We start from the raw sequence: 22,508 nt of genomic DNA on the forward strand, positions 1-22,508 counted from the left end.
AGCAAGGAGGTTAAAAATCTAGATTTAAAATCTCCGTGCTGGTGGAGACTAGATTTTTGTGACAAAATCTTGCGCAACGTGTGTGTGTCGGTGTATCAAAGGCCGTGACAAGAGAGGCCCAAAAGGTTTGATTGGTGTTAATTTGTGACAGCTAGCTAACGAGTCTCGTCACTGGCGGACAATGGACGCGTTGCACGTCCATGTGAAAACTTCAAAGGGCTGGGCACGAGGCTAATTACGGGCAGCGGCCGATAGTCGCTACCTGCCTTCTTGGGCAATGTGCGCCGGTGAGAACTCCATGCATTTTTCATCATTTTCAACAAGGAGGTTAAAAATGGGGACCTTCTTGTTTGTATTTAATGATTGTCCTGGCAATTAGATAGCCTCTGTCAGGCTTCTGAAGAGGCTGGAAAAAGAAGAATTGGCCAAATAGCGGACAGATAACATGCCAGGGGAGTTGGTCACTCACTCATTCACTCACTCATGTCCGCATGCTCCTAGGAGCGTAGCGCCCCGGCAAAGTTGGTCCGCTATATAAAATGAGTACAGCTTGCCTTTAGCGGACCAACTACCCTGACATGTTATCTGTCTACTTGGGCAATTTCTACTCTTTCCAGTCAGCCACTTCTGAAACATCGTAGAGGACAGTGGCAATCAGGCTCCTATCAAACATCAAGCTTTAGAAGCAATGTTTGCTATTTATAATTACTAGAAATTAAAATTAGAAATGAAATAATCGATCAAATCTCTAAGCAGATAAATCGGCCTTTACGCCTCTCTCTTGTGATGCACGTGTGCACTTTCCTGGAGATACCATCCCGCCCTAGCCCGGACCCCAGACTGCAACCGCGGGGTCTGCCCAAAGAGGTTCAATCAATCAGATCATGGTTCAAGGCGTTTTACCCTTGATCAGATCGATCTGAAAGATGACTGGCATCCAGGCTATTCCCGCCCCGGTGCGTTTGAGTGCAGGCCCCCTAACCCTGACTCTAACGCACAAGAGGACTACAAAAGACAAAAAAACGACAACAGACCAAAAAAAATGAAGAATTATAAAAGAATCTTAAGAAATTTCAAAGAATCTGTTGGGGTATCTGTTGGCGATGTGTTTAAAGTGTGGTGTGGTTTCATTAGTTTATTAGCACCCTTGTTAACTTTATCAGCTGTCTTGTTACCGAAAAGTCTGTATTCTATCCTTGTCGGCGTTTGGTTGCCACTTGAGCCTACTTGAAACTGCTACCACAAAGAGTTACGACGTCCTACGACAAAATGTGACTGTAGCCTCTACCAGGCTTCAGGAGGGGGCTGGAAATTGACTAAATAGACAGATATTAAACATGCCAAGAGGGTTAGTCCCGAGTACAGTTTGTCGCTCTGAAACCGTACTCATTTGTCGGGCATGTTATCTGTCATTTGGCCAACTTCTACTCTTTCCAGCCTCCTCTGAAACCTAGTAGAGGCTACCAAAAAGCATAAGTCGTAATCTTGCTAAGGAGATTTATCTGCCAAGCTGGCGATGAGAGACACCTATCCACGCGTCTGAAGAAGATTATCTGAATCAAAAATTGATTTTGAGTCCGTAAAATAACGGAACACGTGGATTAGCCCGGTCTGAATTCAATTACGGGCGGCCAGACCGAGATTTTCACACCTACGCGAAATGCCGTAGAAGTTTGTGAACGAGACTACCCCGGCCAGTCTTTATCCTACTTCAATAATTTCAAAGTTATTTCAGGGCGGCTAAACAAAGCCAAAAATAGGAGGAAATTCGTCTGATATTGACATTAAATGTCATTTTGTAGCACATTTTCGTCACCATTTTATACTTTTGTAGCGTTTGTTTGAAGCAGCCCAAAAACAAGCTACGCGAGGAGACCCTTCATTTTGGTACCACCATTAAATACTACTATAGTAGCTAAATCAAGCACGCGGTACGAAACAAGCAACCCTTTTCCATTTTTTATTTACTCCGGGACATCAGAAGTACCTGTTTTCTTGTGTATCTTATAAAAAAGCAAACAAGCAATCTGGACTTTGATGGGAAAGAGACGTTTTATTGTACAAATTCAGTTTGATCATTTCCACATAAGATGGCACATACTGCGGCCAGTCACATAGAACAATCTGTAACAATTAACGCCATAGGTGTCCCTTCAAGTTTCTCCTATCATGATGTTTGATTACAAATTTCAGAAGAACACGGGCCCACCATTTTCCAAACATACAGTACATGAGCAACATTGTGAACAGCTCTTGATATTCTTACAATGTTTTGAGAGGAACATATGCGTAACATTTTACAAACATACGCTTACATGCCAACATTGTGAACAGCTCTTACATTCTTACAATGTTGAGAGGAACATTTGCGCAAAATTTCCGAACTTACATGTACAATACATGTATGAGATCTCTAGTAACATTGTGAACAGTTCTTACAGTCTAACAATGCTGAGAGGAACATATGTGTAACAATTTCCAAACATACGGTACATGAGATCTCATATCTCTAGCAACAACATTGTGAATAGATCTTATATCACAGAATTTTGCAATTCAATATAAACAGTCATGTTGGTATTGACTATAGCATTTCTCATTGTTCTTTCAATGAGTGCACAACTTTGCAGGTAGCTCAATGTGCTACATTGGATAAATTTGGAGTGGTCAAGAAGGGGGGGGGCAATTTGTCTTATATCCTTAGGGAGATTTCTTTTATAATAAACAATTCTTTGTTACTTGAATAAATAGAAACATATTTGCCTTTAATATGCCTCAATATATTTTTGATAGACTAAATATGGGCAATGTTTTTCATTAGCTTTTTGTTTGTTTTGAATCCAAAGCTTTGAGAATTTACCGTCAAAAACCTTGTTTATTTAAGGGGACCGAAACGGAAAAAGAAGTGTCAACCCTTTTGATAAAAGCAGACACAATCTATCAAACGGTTTTCTTCAACTTTGATATTCATTCGTCAAAACCGTATAAAGAAAGTGCCAAAACAGATATGGGGACAAGTTTCGATCTAACTTAGCAGTTTTTTTTTCAGACATGTTGGTTGTTAGAGATTTGGTGCTTTCTCTAGACCATAGTCTTATTTATTTCGTTTTTCATTACTTTTCTTTGAACGACAATCAGTTCTGCGAAAAATAACTTTGAGGACGCCCTAGCGCAAACTTCAATCTTACGAACTAGAAGTTGTCAAGCTAGCTTGTCAGAAACGTCTCCTTGCTGCCCGAAGCGGTACTGCATTGGCAGTTTTGCTCGTGGCTCGTCAGCCGGTCGCAGCCTGGTTTTTACCAGGAACCGTGAGACCTCGTCTTGGCTCTGTAGCATGGGAGCTGAGTCGGCTCCTCGTCACATAATGTAATCGTTTTAAGCAATTACAGTCAGAGAAAACAGTTTTTGCTCTCTTCTATTGTAGCAGTATTGTCCTACAAGCGTCACTTGGATGAGTACACCTGTGGTGGTGTGAGGACCAGGGTGTCGTACGGACTGAACCTCCTCTCGGACTTGCAGACCGGGTCCCGCCGGAGCAGCGCCCTCCTCTCGGCGCCCTTCAGGTGCGTCTTGGCGTGCTTGGTCAGGTGGTCCTTCCGGCTGAAGGCCTTGCCGCACTCCGTGCAGGGGTAGGGGCGGACCCCGGTGTGGATCCGGCGGTGTCTGGTCAGCTCCTCGTTCCGGGCGAAGGCGCGTCCGCAGCCGGGGTGGTCACAAGGGTACGGCCGCTCACCTGAGAGAGCAAAAAAGAAGGATACAGATCAGATCTCCATACACCAACAATAAACAAACAAACAAAATTAGCAATACAATCTCTATTTTACTTTTGATCCACCATGCTGCCGTCTCTGTCTATCTAGCCGCCATCCGAGATCTTCCCACTCAAGTTCTTAGTAAGGGGTACGGATAGTACAATTATGCACAAAGAAATAAAATCCTATGGTGCAATTTTTGTTCCCTACCAGGCAGAATAGTACAATTTTGTCCCAGCCAGTATTGTTGGTCTAGTAGAGACAAATATCTAGACCTACACGCGCCAGGCAAACGTATCATATCACAGCCCTCACACCAGGAGGGTTCGAAAGTTATATCAGCACCAGCACGGCTCCAATTTATACCAACACAAAATTTACAGGCTTTAACGGACCATGAAAAAACACAGAGAGAGGGTCTATATTGCTCTACTATTTCTCAGTCCACAGAGAGGGCATGAGGGACATTACTTGGTGGGGGGAATGGCCTTGAGGCCATGTTTGCACGCGAGAAAAATGAGATGTTCATTACAGCAGCATGTAGCAGTAAAAAGTCACACTGTAACTATCGAAAGTACCACAAATATATTTTGTATATTGTGGAATGGCCCGCTTCCTAAGAAGCTTACAAACACGTCACTTCCTAACTCGTGTTCATAGCATAGCGATGGCGTTTTCTTGTATTTAACATCACTCAGTGTGCCCATACGATAGGCTGACTACAAGAAACTTCAGAATTGACGTGCAGTCAGAAAACAGCACATGATCAGCAAAAAAACCCAGTATACCTGCTAAGAAGCTAGATCATTGCAAACTCATTTTGCCGATACGTTGAAAGGTTCCCTTGTGTGCATTAACACTAGCTTGTTACCGCCTTGAAAACAGTTAGCCGGGTACGGGGTTAATTTGATCCAGTCCTCGGCAACTTCCAGAAGTTCACGGTTGTCTTTACATATTTTATTTACGGTGGACCCGGGTCAAAAGGACCTTCACTATCTAAAGAAAAACCCGACATCTAGATAAAAGATACACGAATCAACGTATCTATGTGCTGAACTAATGACTGCTGGTGATGTAAAACGTTTTAGATTATAACTTATGAAATAATTTAGGATGACATCAATTTACGCCGGTGTTTTCTAGAGAAGGAGTTTTCTAGAGAAATTAGTTTCAGTATTTTCCTTACAAACAAATTTATGATTTGACAATCACTGGGTACCTGGATACCTTGTAGCTAGGCATTAACAAAAAGAGAAGAAACTCACCGGTATGGACCCGTAGATGTCCCTTCAGCTGTCCGTTGTTGGCGCAGGACACGGTGCAGTAGGGACAGGGGAACTTCTTCTCTGGTCTCTTCCTCTTGCCGCCGCTGATGTCCACTTCTCTAGACTTCTCTTTGGTCAGCCGGAACTCGGCTCGGTCGCTCGCGGACTTCTCCAGCGATGGGGAGGTGGAAGGTACCCGGGGGGACGTCCTGTCGGAGCCCGAGGGACTGCTCTGGAGGCGTCGGTCCCCGGCCGTCGGGAGGAGACCAGGGATGGGCCCGAAGGACTCGACTCTAGGCTGGACAGGATGGCTGTCCGCTGTCGGCGGGGAATGCTTCCCACTGGAGGCGGGGAGCCCGAAGTTAATCCTGGGGTAGAAGACGGGAAGCTCGCTGGGTTTGACCAGGGGGTAGACGCAGGTCGGCGGGCAGGGCCAGGGGAGACCGTAGGCCGCCGGCGGGCAGCTGAGGACGGACGGGCCGTGGAAAGCGAAGCCGGGATGGGCAGACATGGTCGAGAACGGCGGGCAGTAAGCGAGAGCGGAGACTTCCATCGTGGTCGAGTGGTGATGTTCTGAACAACTGAGGGCACGCCACCGTCGCCAGGGCTTATATACCCGCTCACGCACTTCACACCTACTATAGGAGTGACGACGCTTGGGTGTGCGTGCCCGCGTTTAGCGTGTCTGTGTCCCTAAACTCAGACATTTGAATATCAGTGGCGGCGGTCGGACGCTTTGAAGCCGCCTAGTTGAGCAATAGGTGTGAAAGGAGTATCGGAAGCCTTTGAAAGTTTCAGTACAGATTGGTCTCTCTAAAAACTCCTTAATGTTTTTAAAAAGGGCGTGAGAAACTCGTGTTTGTACAAAGTTCTATTTGGGTAACATGCACATCTTGACTTCACGCGACGTCCAGTCCAAACTTATGCCTAAGGTCATACGTGTAAAAGGTACATCGATCAAATTACTTTTCTCCTCACTTGAACTAGCGCTTGGACCAAGGAGTATCTACCTCACCTGCTTGCTTGAAGTTGAATTTCCAGCTAGGAGCGGGTTATCTGTTTTCTGCGAATCTAAAGGTTTTTACTTGGACCAAATTGTCACTCAATCCAAGAATGTAGATTTACATAAATGTATTAGTACTTCATAGTGTGTTTTAATGAAGAGTGAAGAAGTTAACTAGCCTGTACCAGGCTTTTGTACTAATTCTTTACCGGAACTAACTCACCTGACATGTCATTTCCAGTCACTTCTGAAGCCTGTAGAGGCTAGAACTTTTCCCTCCTTTAATAGCAAGCTTCGCTGCTTAATATCTTATCCTGGGGTTTTCCTTCTACATTTCACGAGCCTAACGAGGAGATAATTGTCAAAGGCGCCGCCGCCCCACAAAGGGCGCCGCCTGGACTTGACACATATCGGCGATGCCCAACTTAGCACCGTGCCCCCACCGCTTACAACAAACCCCGCCCGCCACACGACACGGGGCATCGAAAACTTACACGGAAGTTGTGAAAGTTCCAACCGCGAACAAAAACACATGGCGTTTCGCGTAGGTGTGAAAATCTCGGTCTGGCCGCCCGTAATTGAATTCAGACCGGGCTAATCCACGTGTTCGCGTGGACGTGCGAATTTATTTTACGGACTCAAAATCAATTTTGATTCAGATAATCTTCTTCAGACGCGTGGATAGGTGTCTCTAATCGCCAGCTTGGCAGATAAATCTTCTTAGCAAGATTACGAGATGGTTCTTTGTACATCTACCAGCATCTACAAGGCTTCAGAGGTGACTGGAAAAGAGTAGAAATTGGCCAAATAGACAGATATTAAACATGCCAGGGGAGTTGGTCCGCTAAATATGTACAGTTTCCGAGCGACAATCTGTACTCGGGACTAACTCCCCTGGCATGTTATCTATTTGGTCAATTTCTTCTCTTTTCAGCCCCCTCCCGAATCCTGGTGGAGGCTACATTCACATTTGTCGTAGGACGTCGTAACTCTTTGTCGTAGCAGTTTCAAGTAGGCTCAAGTGACAACCAAACGCCGACAAGGATCGAATACAGGCTTTTTGGTAACAACAGAGCTGAACTATAAGTGTAAAGGAATAAACTTCTCAAACCACGCCACACTTTAAAGATTAAAGATAGCACCACGAACAGATTCATTGAAAAGAAATAATTTTTTTTGTCAATTTTTTGTTGGTCTTTTGTTGTCTTTCTGGGGCATCTGTCCTCAAACGCACCAGGGCGGGAGTAGCCTGGATGCCTTCTTTGATGAGCCCACCAGGAAGGTTCCATTTGATTGATCGAATAGTGTATCCTTGGGCAGGCCCTGGCAACAGTCTGGCGCCCAGGCTAGTGCAGGAGGGTTCCTACTAGAAAGCGCGTACCACAAGGAAGAGATTATGACATTATGACACACACAAAAAAAGCCGCAAAAGACCAACAAAATAACCCCAACGGATGCATCTGCTTGGAGATTTGCCACGTTTTGATAATGGAAAGTTTCTGTCAATAAAATGACAAAACTGCTCGAAGTACTAGTAGTAACCTGGCTGTAATGTTCTTTATATTTCACGCGTGTGTTCAAACCCCCTAGCAAGGTCCTTTCTCCAAGGTGTTACCGATACACTGATGATAAAGTTGATAGCGCATTTGTGGGCCTTTGTTTTATCATTGAAAGGAGGTTAAAAATTAAAGCTCCTTGATCATTTCAAACGCACCGTGAGCTTAAACATGTATTGGATTGGATTTTCAGTTGAAATTAACAAGTTTGACTTTGGTTGTGGTTCTGATTGCTAGCCTCTGTCAGGCTTCCGAAAGAGTTAGTCCCCACTGAAAAAAACGTAATCCTTTAGGGGACCAACTCCCTGGCATGTTATGAACTCAGTCTGTCTTTTTTTTAGTACATGTACCTGGCCAATTTCTATTCTTTCCAGCCGCTTCTGAAGCCTGACAGAGGCTATCTAATTGCCAGGACAACCATTGAATGCAAACAAGAAGGTCCCCATTTTTAACCTCCTTGTTGAAAATGATGAAAAATGCATGGAGTTCTCACCGGCGCACATTGCCCAAGAAGGCAGGTAGCGACTATCGGCCGCTGCCCGTAATTAGCCTCGTGCCCAGCCCTTTGAAGTTTTCACACGGACGTGCAACGCGTCCATTGTCCGCCAGTGACGAGACTCGTTAGCTAGCTGTCACAAATTAACACCAATCAAACCTTTTGGGCCTCTCTTGTCACGGCCTTTGATACACCGACACACACACGTTGCCAGAGACATTGCAACAAAAAATTCTAGCTTCTACCAAGGACATAATGTCCTTGCTTCTACTAAACTAACTACGCTGGCTATAGAAAGAATGGTTTATCAGTGGGGTTTGCATTTGTTACCCTTACCGTATCTCAATTCCCTGGCTAATTATTGACCGTCTTTACGCAGAATTCTACTATCCCAAAGACAATGTAATATGAATAAATGTCCTTGAGGCTATCCGTAATCGCTTAGCGCCTTAGCTTCTACGATCAGAGGCGATTGGAAAGAGTAGAAATCCGCCAAATAGACAGATAACATGCATGGGGTTTTACTTTAGGCCACTTGAGTTCATGAGTACAGTTTGCCGCTGTCAGAGAGTATATTTGGCCAATTTATACACTTTTCGGTCGCCTCTGCCTCCCTATGATGCCTAGCAGAGGCTATGTGGAGGCTAACGTGTTGTCTCTTTCTCTCTCTGCAGAGAAACTCCACACAGATAACATGTCAGGGAAGCTGGTCCGCTAGTAAAGGAGCAGCAAACTGTACTTTTTAGTGGACTAACCTAAATTTAAAAGTACATGGCCAATTTCTACTCTGAAGTCTAGTAGAGGATATGCGTGAGGGAAAGAAACCATTATCAAGACAATAGCACACCACGATTACTACCAGAACTGGGAACAGAATCTTCAGAAACTGTTATAGTGAAATAGTTAATTATCTATTACCAGTGCTTGCCCCATGAATAACTGGGCACGGGTGTACTAAGAAAGTGACGCCTGGACGTGTGAAACCCGGAGAGAAGCCCGGCTGACGCGCGTTCACGCCTGGATGACAAGTCTGGGCGGCACACACCGGTTTGGAGTGATCAGGGGCGCTACGCCGCTTTTAGGCTTACATTAGGAACCATGTGTCATTCCTATGCATTTTTAAAAACTTCCTGGTCACCCCTCAATGCAAATCCACACTCATTAGTCTACGTGCGGCGGGCTTTGTAGTCTAACCAACGACATTATTGTTCAGGGAGCTGTGGCCAAATTTTCTTGGGGGCATGTTGGTCTAATCTCCAAGCAGATCTTTTGGTGTCTGTAAGAACGGTACCAAATTGGCCAGGCTGTTACGTAATGCCAGGCCAGGTAGTCACCATTTCACAGGGGTAAAATTACCAGTACAAGAAAGAAAGCTCGATAAAACACCTAAAAACACGTCAAAAATTAGCCGAAGCCTAAACCTCTGCTTGGAGAGTGATAATATAGGCCCAGGAGCCGAGGATCTGGCCAATGTACGCCCACTGTCACCCTGGAAACAGTCCGGCATCCAGACTATAGATTTTATTCCAAACGGACGAGATATGAGCGAGACTATGTAGCGTGCCAAGAACATTGTGGTCAAGTTGGCAAATACTTAAAGACAGCGTGGATTCTTCTTTCAAAAATACTAAAAATAGTATTTGATGCATGAGTCTGGATTGAAGAGGTTGGCTACAGACCATTTGGCAAACCACAAACTGACTTCCATATATCTAATATTAATAGCTGTTCAAAACTTAGAAGGGAGGCTGTATGTGTATAGCCTCTATCACTAGAGTATCAGGCTTCGAGAAGCGGCTGGAAAGTGCACGTGAGTATAGTTTGTCGCTAGGGAGTGGAAACACTTCAAACAGGCTTCGGGAACAGTAAACTGTACTCATTAGCGGACCAACTACCCTGGCATGTTATCTGTCTATTTGGCCAGTTTCTACTCTTTTCAGCCGCCCCGAAGCCTGGTAGAGGCTATGTACGTGTGTCCAAGGAGGTTAGAACTCCCTACTAACCTCCTAGGTGTGTCTGATTCCTTCTGACGTACCTCCCAGTGCGGACATCTGTTTTGACACTTTCGGGGCAGGAGAATGTTCCTGGTTAAGACTGGGGCGTGATCTGGGAATGATCACCAACGATGTCGTTGTGTGCTTCTAATTATTCTTCACTCTGGTTTCCCTATAAATCCTCTCAACATCTTGGCTTGTGGAGCTAGTTATTCTGTGGGGTGATTTCTTTTATAGTCACCTCTCTGGTTTACTGTTAGCCTCCACCAGGCCCTCCTAAGGTTATTGACAGAAAAGTGAACCCACGGGAAGGGTTAACCCCTACCAGGCTTCAGAAGAGTTGAAATTGGCCAGGCCAAATAAGAGACAATACATGTAATAGACAAATAACATGCCAGGGGAGTTGGTCCGCCAAAGGAGTACAATTTCATGAGTTTGTCGCTATTAAGTGAACTTAATCCCATGGCACGTTATCTGCCTATTTGGCCAATTTCTACTCTTTCCAGTCGCTTCTGAAACCTGGTAGAGGTTTGAAAAGGATATGAAGGGGCGGGCAGATGAAACCACATGGTGGCTAAACTCCCCTAGCAAATTGTTCTCCCGAGTTGGCTTTAAATTATTGGCCAGCGTAGCTTTAAAGTCATGGTGAAAACTACTAGTAGTTTACTGGGTTGATAAACGGGGTTATACTAGCCATAACGTTATACTGTAGGCGGCTTTATTTGAAAAGAACTACTCACACCCCTTAGGATACGAGTGCTAACCGTAAACATTATAGTCTGGGTGTCAGGCCGAACTAGCTTAGTGTACCTGGCGCCCTGGCCTACCACAAACCATACTCGCTCCCTCAACGTTACAAATTATACTACCCATGTAGGGCGTGAATATGCAATAAAGTTTATTGTCATTGTTACAGATATGGTAAGATCTATCTTTGAATATGGATAGTATTGTTGGTTGGTACCAATATTTGTCTTATGGCAGTACTTGCTAGTTTCGAGCGGATATATACTGGGCCTTTACCGTTCAAATGGGCTGCAATTTGAGATTTCCTTCACATGCGACTAAGAAACTGGAAGGAAAGCAATACTCGGTAATAGCCTATCAACGAGGACCTCTTGCGAAAGGAGCTGTTCAGTGCAGGTGATCCGTAGCGGACCGCGCCTCACCTGACCGCCGGCGCTTTTGTAGTCTGTGTTTACCTTCTCCAGTCACGTGGCCAGTTTATTTACATGGGCCCTCCATAACAACCGGTGACCCCTCTGACTAAAATTGGGGCAAGAAAACAGGGAACACCCCTGTCTTATTGTACAAGCGTTTTCAGAGTAGTATAACGCTTCTGGAGTGGATAGGACGAAGCCGAATCCCAGGCTTGGTGCTGGAACTAGTGAACACTTGTTGCTAGGGCAAACAGTTGGGAAAATCAAAGTTTTAAACTGTAATCCTCACTCTTTCCGCCAGGCGGATCGAGTACGACCAGTTGACTCGGCTGTTAGGATTGGACCACAAGAAGAAGGACAAGCGGAGAGGACTCGTCACCCAGGGAGAACGCAAACTTCTGGCCAACCTGGCGGACCCGCGACCCGCCAAGATGCCGACGGACGGATCGAAGATACGTCCGTCCACGGCCCATGGGAAGATCCAGTCCCAGAGAGTGATGGGTCTGTTCGAGGACAGCGGTAGACCACAGACCGCCGCGCCCTCTGGCTATGGCGACGGGACGGCGTCCCGAGCAACCCTGGCGGCCTCCCCGTCCCGTCAGGGGAGGGCTCCCACGGCCAGGCCTCGAGTGGCCCAGGTTCAGCAGCCCAAGGGAGCCCGGAGACTGACCGTAGGGGCCGTGGACGGGATCGGCTACCAAGAGGCCGCCCACCGGATCCAAGTGCCCGCCAACCAAGGCCAGGTCATGAAGGTATGTACATTACTCTTACGACCGGAAGTCTTGACTTGTCTAGTCTTTAGATAGTCTAAACTTCGCGGCAGTGTTGTCTATTACTGTGTCCTCTGTGGTAAATATTCACATAGCAATTGAAAAGACGAATTTTATTTTAGAGCATGGTATTTTTCAAAGGGCTGTGCGCATCGCCCTACCGACCCAAAGCGCTGTATTTGATCTCTAAGCAGAACTTTTGGTAGCTGCAAGACAGTATCAAAATTTATTGGCAGGAGTATCATTGTCATGGCAGTATCCTGATGAAAAAAAAGATACCGGTACAAAAAAGGAAGCCCGATAAAAACGCCTAAAACACGACCAAAATAAGCCGAAGCAAGGCTAAACCTCTGCTTGGAGAGTATGGTGTGTTGCGACCCCCCGCTGATATAATTCAACTACACAACATTGAAATTCAAACCAGCCAACGTTACATGTCCACGCCTACTGCGAGGGATCAGTGTTATGTTATTGGTTTTTGCCGACAGACCACTTGTTGCTCTGTCAGCTTTGTTTGAGGACGGAAATCTGCGCAACTACAGCAACAAGTGGCTGTTATCATTGCAATGAAACCACCTCAGGGCTTTTCAATTTGTATTTCATTACAAATTTACATAAGTAGTCCTATAACTCTCACTCCTTGGCTTAAAAATCTGCCCAATAAAAAAAACAAATAGTCACCAAGAAACGTTGAACGTTAGACATCTAGGTAATCAGATACGCAAGAAAACAGTTACTCATTGACAAGCAACTGGATAAGTTTTGAAAGATTTTAAAAATCTATCTAGTTGTTTGATTCAGTGTTCTATTGTGTAAATTTTCACCAATTAGAATATTGTAATAGTTTTGATGATACATGTATCTGAATATGTGTATCATATATGTGTACTGCAAATACTTGATATGATACCATTGATTCATTGAATCTGTTCTGTTATTATTTTGATATAATGCTACATGTGTTTTGGCTAAGTTGGTGGAAGTGAAATTTATGCTGTGTGACAGTATGACAGTCACTCCAACAATATTTGACTTAATAATGTTACTACAGCACTAGTTAGGGGTCTTATTAGGTTATCCGAACAATATTTAGAATAATAACTAAATACATGTAAACAAATCTACTTTATAATTCTCTTACAAGTTGCATCTTGACTGAATTTTTGTCCCTTTGGCATGCACTTTTGACCCCATGATTTGTCTCTCATATAATGGCATGGGAAATAGTGTTTTTAGAGGATTGAAAATCCAAAATTTGCCCCTGGCCCCCGACTATATTGCGAGCATTTCCCCCCAAGTCCAATCATGAACCTGGGGTGATGGAAAAAATTTCGAGCTGGCTAGAGACCTGTGACATGCTACTCTCTTCACCTTGATACCAACTGAACAAACATTGATCCACCTTCTCAAGGTTCTTCATCCCTGTCACTGAAGACTTGTTGGATCAGGGCAGGGATAAGAACACTTGAGACGTCCCTGTAGAGGTTGTTCTGTGTAATTTGCTGTCCTGGAGAGTCTTGAGATCTCAGCTGAGCCGCCATACTTGTATCTTTTGTGTCAGAATTCTCACAGATAAAGACAGTTTTTGCCCAAGCTAGATCCCCACCCTAGAAAGTGTAGCTTCTGCAGGTGTGACCAAATGTAGTGTTTTAGCGGACCAACCCCCCTGGCATGTTATCTGTCTTTTTGGCCCAATTTCTATTCTTTCCAGCTGCTTCTGAGTCCCAGTCTCCCGTCAATCCTATCACTTGTAAGAAGGAAGTTATAAAACTCCTTGCTTGTATGTGTATTGCTGGAGTATACGGACCCCCCCCCCCCCATGCTACTTTCCAAGCATAGGTTTATGCTTCAGCTTATTTCCAACATTTTTAAGGCGTTTTTGTTTTATCAGGCTTTCTTTTTTTGTACATGTGCTGGTATATTTTTGGGAGCATATTGGATACTGCTCTGCCAATGATGTGGTGTATTTAATACATGTAACGTTACATGTATTACCAATTTGATACTGTCTTGCAGGCAGCAAAAGATCTGCTTGGAGATTACCAAAATCCTTTTTTCGGCATCTCAAGGATATAAATCCCTGTTAAATCCCTATAAATCCGTAATAAATGAATAAGTCTTGCCTAATTGGTAGTCATCCTCTTCTTGTTGAGTGGCCATAAATCTTTGCCAGACATTGCCAATGGCCACATCTAACCATTTGCTACAAACATGTTAATTTCCTTCCTTCATCAATTTGTGTCCATCTCAATTTTAATTTCAACTGCCCTGGGCCACACACAATAATAGTGTAATCACTACAGTAGGGGGCTAGTCCACTGGAAGTGGTATGTGTTTAATTCTCATACTCTTTCCCAAATGATAAGTGCTAAGCAGAGAAAGCATCAAGTACCATTTTTATTTTAAAGTCTTTGGTATGACTCAGCTGAAACTCACTGGCAACCTATCGAATGCAAGGCAAGCACTCTACCCACTTGGCCATTACACCCAGTTTAAAAGTTTGAAAACATGTAGTAGCAGGAAGAAAATTGCAGAGGCCATAAATATGCTCAAGGGGGTGGCAATTAGTGACAATGCAATTATTTCAGCATCATAAACTCTGGACCATAAAAGACCATAAACAAATACATGTAATCCAGAAAACAGAAAAGTACTTCTAGCCTATCATGTATAAGACCCGGTTTACACGACGACAAAAAACTGGCGTACGATAATGGCGTACGCACGCGATCGTACGACAATTGCGTACGACCATTTTTTCCAGCGTGTAAACCGGCCCCACCTATCGTACGCACCTATCGTACGCAATTTGCGTACGCCACCTCGAAGGCAGGCGTACGATCGTGTACGATCGCCCAGCGGGGAGTCAGGATGCCTCCCCGCCTCGTGTAAACGCGACTGATCGTACGAACGGCGTTCGCAAGCACTTCCCTGTTGCAGGAGGTCAGGGGTCATATGCAAATTCCATTCTTCTTCCCGCGCCTGTGAAAACCCACGCCGTGTTACTGATCTTTACTCTGTTTTCTCTGATCCGTTTCGGTTTTCCTTTTGTTTTTTTATCGTATTTGATTTGTTTGTTGTTTTGCTGAGCCTGTTTGCTCGCGACTGCCGCAACTGACCATGGCAGAAGTGCGCAATAGCTCTAACTGTCACGTTCCCACACTGACCGATCGATCCCGCCTTGAGCTTGAATTATTGCAATGACTGCAAAAATTGCTGCCCGTTGGATCTCATGGTACCGCTCCCTACGACGTCCAACCCTTCTTCTACGCAATGCCCGGCGACGCAAGTACATCCGTGAAAAGAAGAATAGCAACATCTGACGCATGAAGAACAGAAAAAGAGCCTGTTCTCCCGCCATTTTGAAAATAGCGCTATGTCAAAGCTCGCGGCGGGTCAAATGGGGTCACGATAGTGTGGAGCGCTGCGGGAGTCCCGGCGCTGTCCGTCCCGCTCCGTGTAAACCGAAACGGACGTACGATCGCGTGCGTACGCCATTATCGTACGCCAGGTTTTTGTCGTCGTGTAAACCGGGTCTATAATGTAACTGTACAGTTTGTCCTATGCTATGTGTTCTTTACTTGTGATGTTTATTTTTTTAGATTTAAAAAAAAGTTGTTGATGAAGTGTTGATGAAGTAACAGCTTCCCTATCTGTTTCCCTGACTCACCTAACAGTCAGTTGTTATTCCAAACTTGTAACAATACCCTCCCAGCAAAACAAACATATACATGTACATGCCTAGGAGACATATATAAACTAGGACAAGATCAGATCAGATCAGATGGCAAAACATACAGGACAGTGTGACACTATTGTCTTATATGTTTTGTCATCCGTCAGGTCTTGTCTAAACAAAATCACACATTCTTTAAGGGACAGGCAAGGAAGGTCCTTTGACTTTTTTCTTGACTCAAAATCTCTTGTCCTGCTAATATCCCACATTCAGCATATCATGTTATACAATGTATGCCTGCCACTGTATATGTTTGTTGCTTTAGGCCATTCATTCTGGTTTAAAAAAATAAAACTTACCATAAACATGCTCCTATGTTAGACAGTACTGCCCAACATTCAAATAATCTAGTTCATGTGTATTTGTACAATTTTGTTGATAGATGATACATGATGTATAATATCTTTTTCGTTCTAATGTCATTCAGCCTTTATTCTGTGATTAACTTCTTGTGATTTTTTTGCATGATTTTTTTTTCACAAGTCAGAAAATAGGAAATAGGCAAATCCAAGAACAGACAAATTAAATTGTTGTATCCGTAACAGCGCTGGAGTTCACCGGTTATGTAAATACAGGAAACAGTTGCCCTTTGCTGTCTAGGACATTAACAGTGCTGTGACAAATTGCCTCTTTTTCCAAGTTTGCTCCCCAGTTCCCTGCACGTTTTATACCTATTAATCTCCGCTTGAGCTCAAATTATAGTCGCCCCGTCAAGTGAGAGTTGCAGCGTTGTTCTCAAACTATCCCTTCCCAGCAACAGGCGAGAGGGCCTAAAGAAGGCGGCATTAGGTTGTAAATCGTGTCGACAAACAAACCGTTGGGCACAGACTCAGAGTCTGTAAACAGGGAAAGATTTGCTCCCGGTGCACGAACGCTTTGTTGATGGTCGGTTCGTGCCCGGATGAAAGAAGCAGACGCAGCAATGACTGTATCTAATGGCAGTTTATGATTCTTTGCACTCCCGAGCACGTGGCTAGTGTCACTGTTTGAAAGTTCTCGCTGATGGCACTTAAAAGTGTCAAGCAGTCAGCTGGAAAAAATTATCAACCTAATAGCACACTGAAAAGAAGTAGATACAACAACGCCTATAACTAATGGCACTTTATGATTCTTGCACTCCTGAGCACACTGTTTGAAAATTCTTGCTGATGGCACTTAAAAGTGTCAAGCAGTCAGGTGGGACAAAGTCATTAACCTTTGGTACACTGAAGTAGCCATGTGGCTATCAATTTTTGTTTGTTACAGTATCAGACAGCAGAGAGAAGGTTGAAAAGGGCTTCTTTGACCTAGTGATCCTAAAGCCTGCCTTTGAGGTGAAAGGTCCGTACATGTAGTACATTCTTAGAGTGTTGCTAGGACACCTGTTAACACAAGTAGCCTGGTAACCAGTAGCCTGGGTGCCAGACTGCTTCCAGGGAACATAAAGGCCAGTTCCTTGGCTCCATGTCTCCAAGGAAATTATAGCACAGACCCCTCAGTTAGACCCAGCTCAACAGTGGAAGCGTCATTGTTATCATAGTGGGGGGGGGGCACGTATACGCTGGCTAACTCTGGGGCTATGGGTCTGGCATCCAGGCTAGGATGCTAGGTAACCACACCATTGCGAGCTTCCTGGTATGCCTACTTTGTTGGAAGTGTTTCCAACCCCAGCTTGATTAACACAGGCCAGAGAGCAGTAATTAGAAAGGCTGGTTGGAAAGATAACAATGTTAGGCTGCTAATCTCCAACAGAAGTTAGGCCTGTTTAGGCCTCTTGGAGTAAAGGTAAAAACACCCCTATATGACAACCAAGTGGGAATGGTTACCAGGCTAAACTGTAGTACCCTGGATGCCAGACCCATAGCATGCTAGGCCCAGAGTTAGCCAGCATGCCAGTGGATCAGGGCCCAACTGTGGGGGCTGTAGTATAATTTCCTTGGGAGCATAATGGTCCCGGAGCCAAAGAACTGGCCTGCGTAGACCCTGGAAACAGTCTGGCACCTAGGCTAAACCCCAGAAGCCAGATCAGACCTGTTAATGGTTCCAGTCTGCCATCATGATAATGATTAAACACCCATTACCAAATCCATGACAAATTAATTGGCCATAGTGTGGGAGGGGGATTACCTATTTGGTCATGCCTTGCTCTAAGCAGTCTCCCAGGTGCAGGAGTAATTTATTAGGGTAACAGTATCCTTCTAAACAAATCTGTTAAGCTGAATAAACAGTTGTGTTAGTTCTGTGGTAATTGATGGTACCTGGGACTGTAGTAGGTATCTGGGTCACTTTCCTTAGGAGCTGGGTAGAATCCTGCAAAACAAAATGGCAGAAAAAGGATGTTTTGTATTGTGTTCGACTATAGCTACACCAATGATATGTCTGTTGTATTTTCAACAACAGCTAGCCTGGGTGCCAATGTTTTTAGATTACCGGTTGAGTATGGGACAACTGGTATTGGTAAATTAAATGGATGGCACCCAGGCTAAACAATGATGGCGTAAATACATGTAGCATGAAAAGGGCTGAGTATTGTACATCACACATCATACTGTTGAACATATGCAATAAACATGTAAAAACAGTCTTGCAGTGAGCTTATAATGTTGATAAAACAGCAAAAGACATGAAAAAGAGAAGCGGAATTGTATATACTTCTAGCATGTTGAAGTTGTTTGGAGAGATCTAAGCTTTTTAGAAATTATTACGCTACTGTCGTTGTGGTACATGATCGAAATGGTAAGAATTTTACTGTTCTGACTGCCTGAACTTGGCAAATTAAAGGGTCCATTACAGATGTTGCAGAGACTCCTACTGAGATGTTAGAAAATTGCAGTTTCCAGCCTATCACCCTTTCATTTCTTCATCAGTTACAGGACAGTTGACCCTGATATGTAAGGGTATCTAATGTTGATGTATGATTTACTAGTACCTAAACCTAATCTTCATACCAGGGGCCTGATTTTTGCTTACTTGCTGAAATAATTTGAAACACAACATTTTAGCTGTAGGCCATCTTTCCTGTCAAACAAAGTCATACAAGGACCTCCTCACCAAATTAAAGAAATGGAAACTGGAGTTTTACATCACAGTCATCGGGACTACCCAAAGCTATAATGCAAGGAATTGTCTAGGGCGGAAGAAAGGCAATGTAAAAATGGGGTAATAGTCGAGAATGGACCAGCATGACACTGTAGGTGACAGAAAACTGAGAAGGTTGGAGAAAACTGGTTGTGAGACCATTTGTGGTGCCCCAAAAGTCAAATGATTTAGATTTGAGATGATTTGTAACCGTAACAGGTGGCAAAAGAGTCCAGTGTGGAACTTCTCAATGAAGTTGGCAGTTTCATTCATTCATCCATTCATTTGGTTGCTTGTCTCTCTGTGCCTTCAATTGCAATTTAAACATACCGCGACATGGATCCTCCCTTAACCCCCTCTTTATGAACTGTTGGCATTGAATGAGCATCTCCTTGGCATCAGCTGATTCAACACCCGAGGATGTAAGGTATCCTCTGGTTGGACGTCAGAGCATAACACCCGCTGGAACCGAATCTCGGACTTACCGAGAGAAGTCATTGTGCCCGCGCTCAGATCAGTGGCGCATCTACAGTTTACTAAACACAGACACAGCTGATAATTGGTATACCGGCATTGACGGCATCACACGTGGAATTTAGAAGTCAGGGAAACAGTAACTAAAGGGGGGAAAGATGTTTGATGGTAAATTGGGATCGATACTGTATTCACGTTTTACAAAGGGGAAAAGTAATGCTGAACTTGTGGGTAGAGGCAGCTGGGTGTTCAAGCATGAAAACATCAACAGGACATTTAGTATCTGGCTTCGTGCTCTTTCCTTGTGTGGGTGTGTTAGGAATAAACCTGTGCAAAGTGGCAACAGTTGAACAGGTTTCTTTCGGTTGTGGATAAAGATTTACGATGGAGGATATCCATATAGATAATGAGGACGACAACATACTTCTAGACACAGACTCTGTCAGATCAGAAAAGTTTACCAGCAAGTCAACGAGGGAACCATTCGTGAAGGAACTCGTGACGGCAGTGCGGCATGCCAAGAAGGGGAGAGGCGCGGGGAAGAGGGTTCGTATCTGCACGACCAAGTCCACAGCCTCGGAAAGACTGTCTCGGCCTTTAACTGGGCTCAGCTTTGTGGAGAGGGCAAGTTCGAGAAAGAAGTCGCAACTGCAACGAGGACTTAGTCTGGGGAACCTCGACCTGAATGCGCTTAAACGTTACTTTCAGGTTCGTGTGGCTACTGAGTTGTGACATTGTAGCTTTATATGATAGAAATGCCGTATCCCTGGCTATCACTCTTTCCAATTCTTCTATTCTTTGACCTTGAACCCAACTTTTGGTCTTACTGTTTTTGGAGACATTGATTTCGTTTTTAGTAGCCACAGCTGAAGTTTGCCTTTGCCCCCATCCCCAAAGAAGTTGTTATGAATGCTGACTAACTAGGCGACAGTGGCCAGATTTCTGCTTTGTTTCAATACTGGGTCAGGCACTCCTGTCAAAACACGGAGGCACAGGTAGCTTAGCAACCCAAGAAAAATGATCCAGGTATCTAAATCCAATAGCTAAAGTTTCTTTCTTCTTCTTAATCTGGACAATTGTAGGCTGGCTTCGCTTGCGGGGGTGTCCCATCCATGGTTTTAATGCTTCAGAACTGCCTTGCTTTTCAGCAGGGGTAGAAAAAGTAGATCATCGTTTTTCACCCAGTTTAATTCTTAGTAATTGGAGGGATAAGTGACATGGTTGCAGGCGAATTCTCTTTTTCCTTTATCACATGACCGCTTGCCTGCACTCTGGTTGGTTAAAGTTTTTTTCTAGGAGGTATCCAGTGGATAGACCAGTCCTGTCTTTTAGTAACTTGCCTCGAGGAAAAACTTCCAGATAAAACAGGTCAATACTTCTTTTGTCCGGTATAGATTGACTCCTCATTCAAATGATTGACATCAACATTTTGAGCTGTAATGACCTTTTAAGATCATCTGTATTGATACAGGTTTATTTCCACTTTCTACATTCTTGTTTAAGTATGTAATAACACCCCCCTAAAGAATGGATCAGTCCCATGAGGAACCCTATACTCTAGTGTGTAGATAACAGGTAGTTAAGCGACCCAGTTTCTTGAAGAAATGTCAGCAGGAGTTATGAGGACCAAAACGTCCTTACAGAGACGCGCAAACTCATTCTCAAACTTAATAGATCGCTTGCTGAGAAGACCACCTGTGGTAGCTGAAGTAACAGTTATTAAACCGGAGGAGACAATCGTCTTAAGTTTGGTAAGTTCTTATAGGCTAAAACAGGACCATCGCCCACGTATCAAGACGCAACCTTATGTGATTGTTTGCATAGTGTAAACAAGTATGTTCGGAGGGGGGTTGAAAATTAGTCCTCTCTTTGAGAGGGATAAATTGTTGAATTTTCTTGACAGCATTCTGTCCAATGAAACTCAAATGTACTCTGCTTTTTAGGCATTTTTATCAGGCTTTCTTTTTGGTTCTTTTGTCATTTTTTCGCCAATCTAAATGTGGCTTATTTGGATACTGCCCTGCCATTGATACTGTCTTGCCAGTTTGACACTGTCTTGTAGCCACCAAAAGATCTGCTTGGAGATTAACTCAATGACAATAACTTAATAGTCTTGAACATTCAAAAATAAGTCTTGAAATGATTCAGGACTGAAAAATTTTTGTCTATTTGAGATATGTTAATTGTACAAGGTTGCTTTGACTCAGAAAGTATACAGATTGGATGTTCCAAGATTATATTAGGCTCAAGTACTTAAACTTTTCCCGACTTCTCGAAATGGAACAAAGAAAAACAACTTGTTGGCATAACACAGCTTTTCTGCCTAATCCAATGATCAGTTGTAAATTACATGCTTGGTTGCTCACTGTAAATGAGAGGTAGTGCAGTGAAGCTAATAGTCTTCAGGAATTTGAAACACCTCTACACAAGGTATATACTATAGACATTGATGCAAGCATTAAAAATTCTGTCTAAAAGGACTACCTGTCCACATAGACCAGATTTTGTTGGTCCCGAATGGTCTTCTATGGCAGTTTTGACTATCTCCCTTGCATTCAAAGTTTTTCCAATAGCCTAACGATAGAAACTTTGCTTAGGGTTTGGGTTTCGTCTGACCCAGGGATCTTTTAACACTACATTCAGCCATTGTATCCCCTGCCCCACTCTGACTATTGTCCTCCTGCCCCACCCAAGGAGAGTCTAAACAAGAACTTTAGTTGACCTCTAGGACACCTGTTCTGACCAGATATACTGCACTGGCACAGGTATATGTTACCATATGTAGACTACCTGGAAGTAGACTTTTTTTGAAATCACTTGCAATACCATCTCAAGCTGCTAGGTAGCACTCGATGGGGGTCAAAACTTGTCAAAAAGTTGAACTTTACATGTTGCTATGCCTGTATGACTCTTTGTAGATTTATTACCTTCGCCAAGAAGGTTATGTTTTCAGAGGCGTTCGTGTATGTGTGTGTGTGTCTGTAAACACGATAACTTTAGAAGGCCTTGGTGGATTGTCTTGATACTTGGTAGGTGGGTAGGTCTTGATGGGACCTCAAAATGATTAGATTTTGGACCTCCTAGCGGCTTGTTATGGTACTGCAGCTGCACTTCCGGTTTTGATATCTCATGATCTAGACATGCTAGGGTGACGAAATTTTGATTGTAGGTAGCTCTTGTGCTGGGGAAGAAGTGACGTGAGTTTGGGCCCCTAGCGGCTTGCTCTGGAACTACAGGACTATATG

The 22,508-nt window shown here is 44.0% G+C and overlaps 2 protein-coding genes across 8 annotated transcripts in view; one reads left to right on the top strand and one right to left on the bottom strand.

Moving 5' to 3' along the window:
* LOC109477534 (WD repeat-containing protein on Y chromosome-like) overlaps nucleotides 1–22,508 on the top strand; it is a 58,479-nt gene that overhangs the window by 3,920 nt on the left and 32,051 nt on the right. For 2 of the 7 annotated variants that reach the window (XM_019778828.1, XM_019778829.1), the window contains exon 3: nucleotides 11,528–11,978. In XM_019778828.1, the coding sequence (XP_019634387.1) occupies nucleotides 11,528–11,978 (451 nt within the window). Of the gene's footprint in view, nucleotides 1–11,501; nucleotides 11,979–19,273; nucleotides 19,972–20,818; nucleotides 21,015–22,508 lie in introns of those variants that run through there. The other 5 variants (XM_019778835.1, XM_019778830.1, XM_019778831.1 and 2 more) reach the window with 5 other exon arrangements.
* On the bottom strand, nucleotides 2,049–5,771 carry LOC109477589 (Krueppel-like factor 16). The gene is made up of 2 exons (XM_019778926.1): nucleotides 5,018–5,771; nucleotides 2,049–3,733 (listed from the first exon to the last, which is right to left on the bottom strand). The coding sequence occupies exons 1-2, from the start codon at nucleotides 5,568–5,570 to the stop codon at nucleotides 3,444–3,446; spliced, it is 843 nt and encodes a 280-aa protein (XP_019634485.1). The 5' UTR covers nucleotides 5,571–5,771; the 3' UTR covers nucleotides 2,049–3,443.

The sequence above is a fragment of the Branchiostoma belcheri genome, unplaced genomic scaffold, assembly GCF_001625305.1.
Source record: "Branchiostoma belcheri isolate BF01 breed outbred unplaced genomic scaffold, Haploidv18h27 scaffold40, whole genome shotgun sequence".
In the NCBI taxonomy this organism is placed as follows: Eukaryota; Metazoa; Chordata; class Leptocardii; order Amphioxiformes; family Branchiostomatidae; genus Branchiostoma; species Branchiostoma belcheri.

What these genes read in the sequence shown, in the direction of transcription:
- LOC109477589 (XM_019778926.1), bottom strand. Translation starts at nt 5,570, where the DNA reads ATGGAAGTCTCCGCTCTCGCTTACTGCCCGCCGTTCTCGACCATGTCT. An exon ending in ACATCTACGGGTCCATACCG is followed by an intron (nt 3,734 to 5,017) that starts GTGAGTTTCTTC and finishes TTGCTCTCTCAG; the next exon opens with GTGAGCGGCCGTACCCTTGT.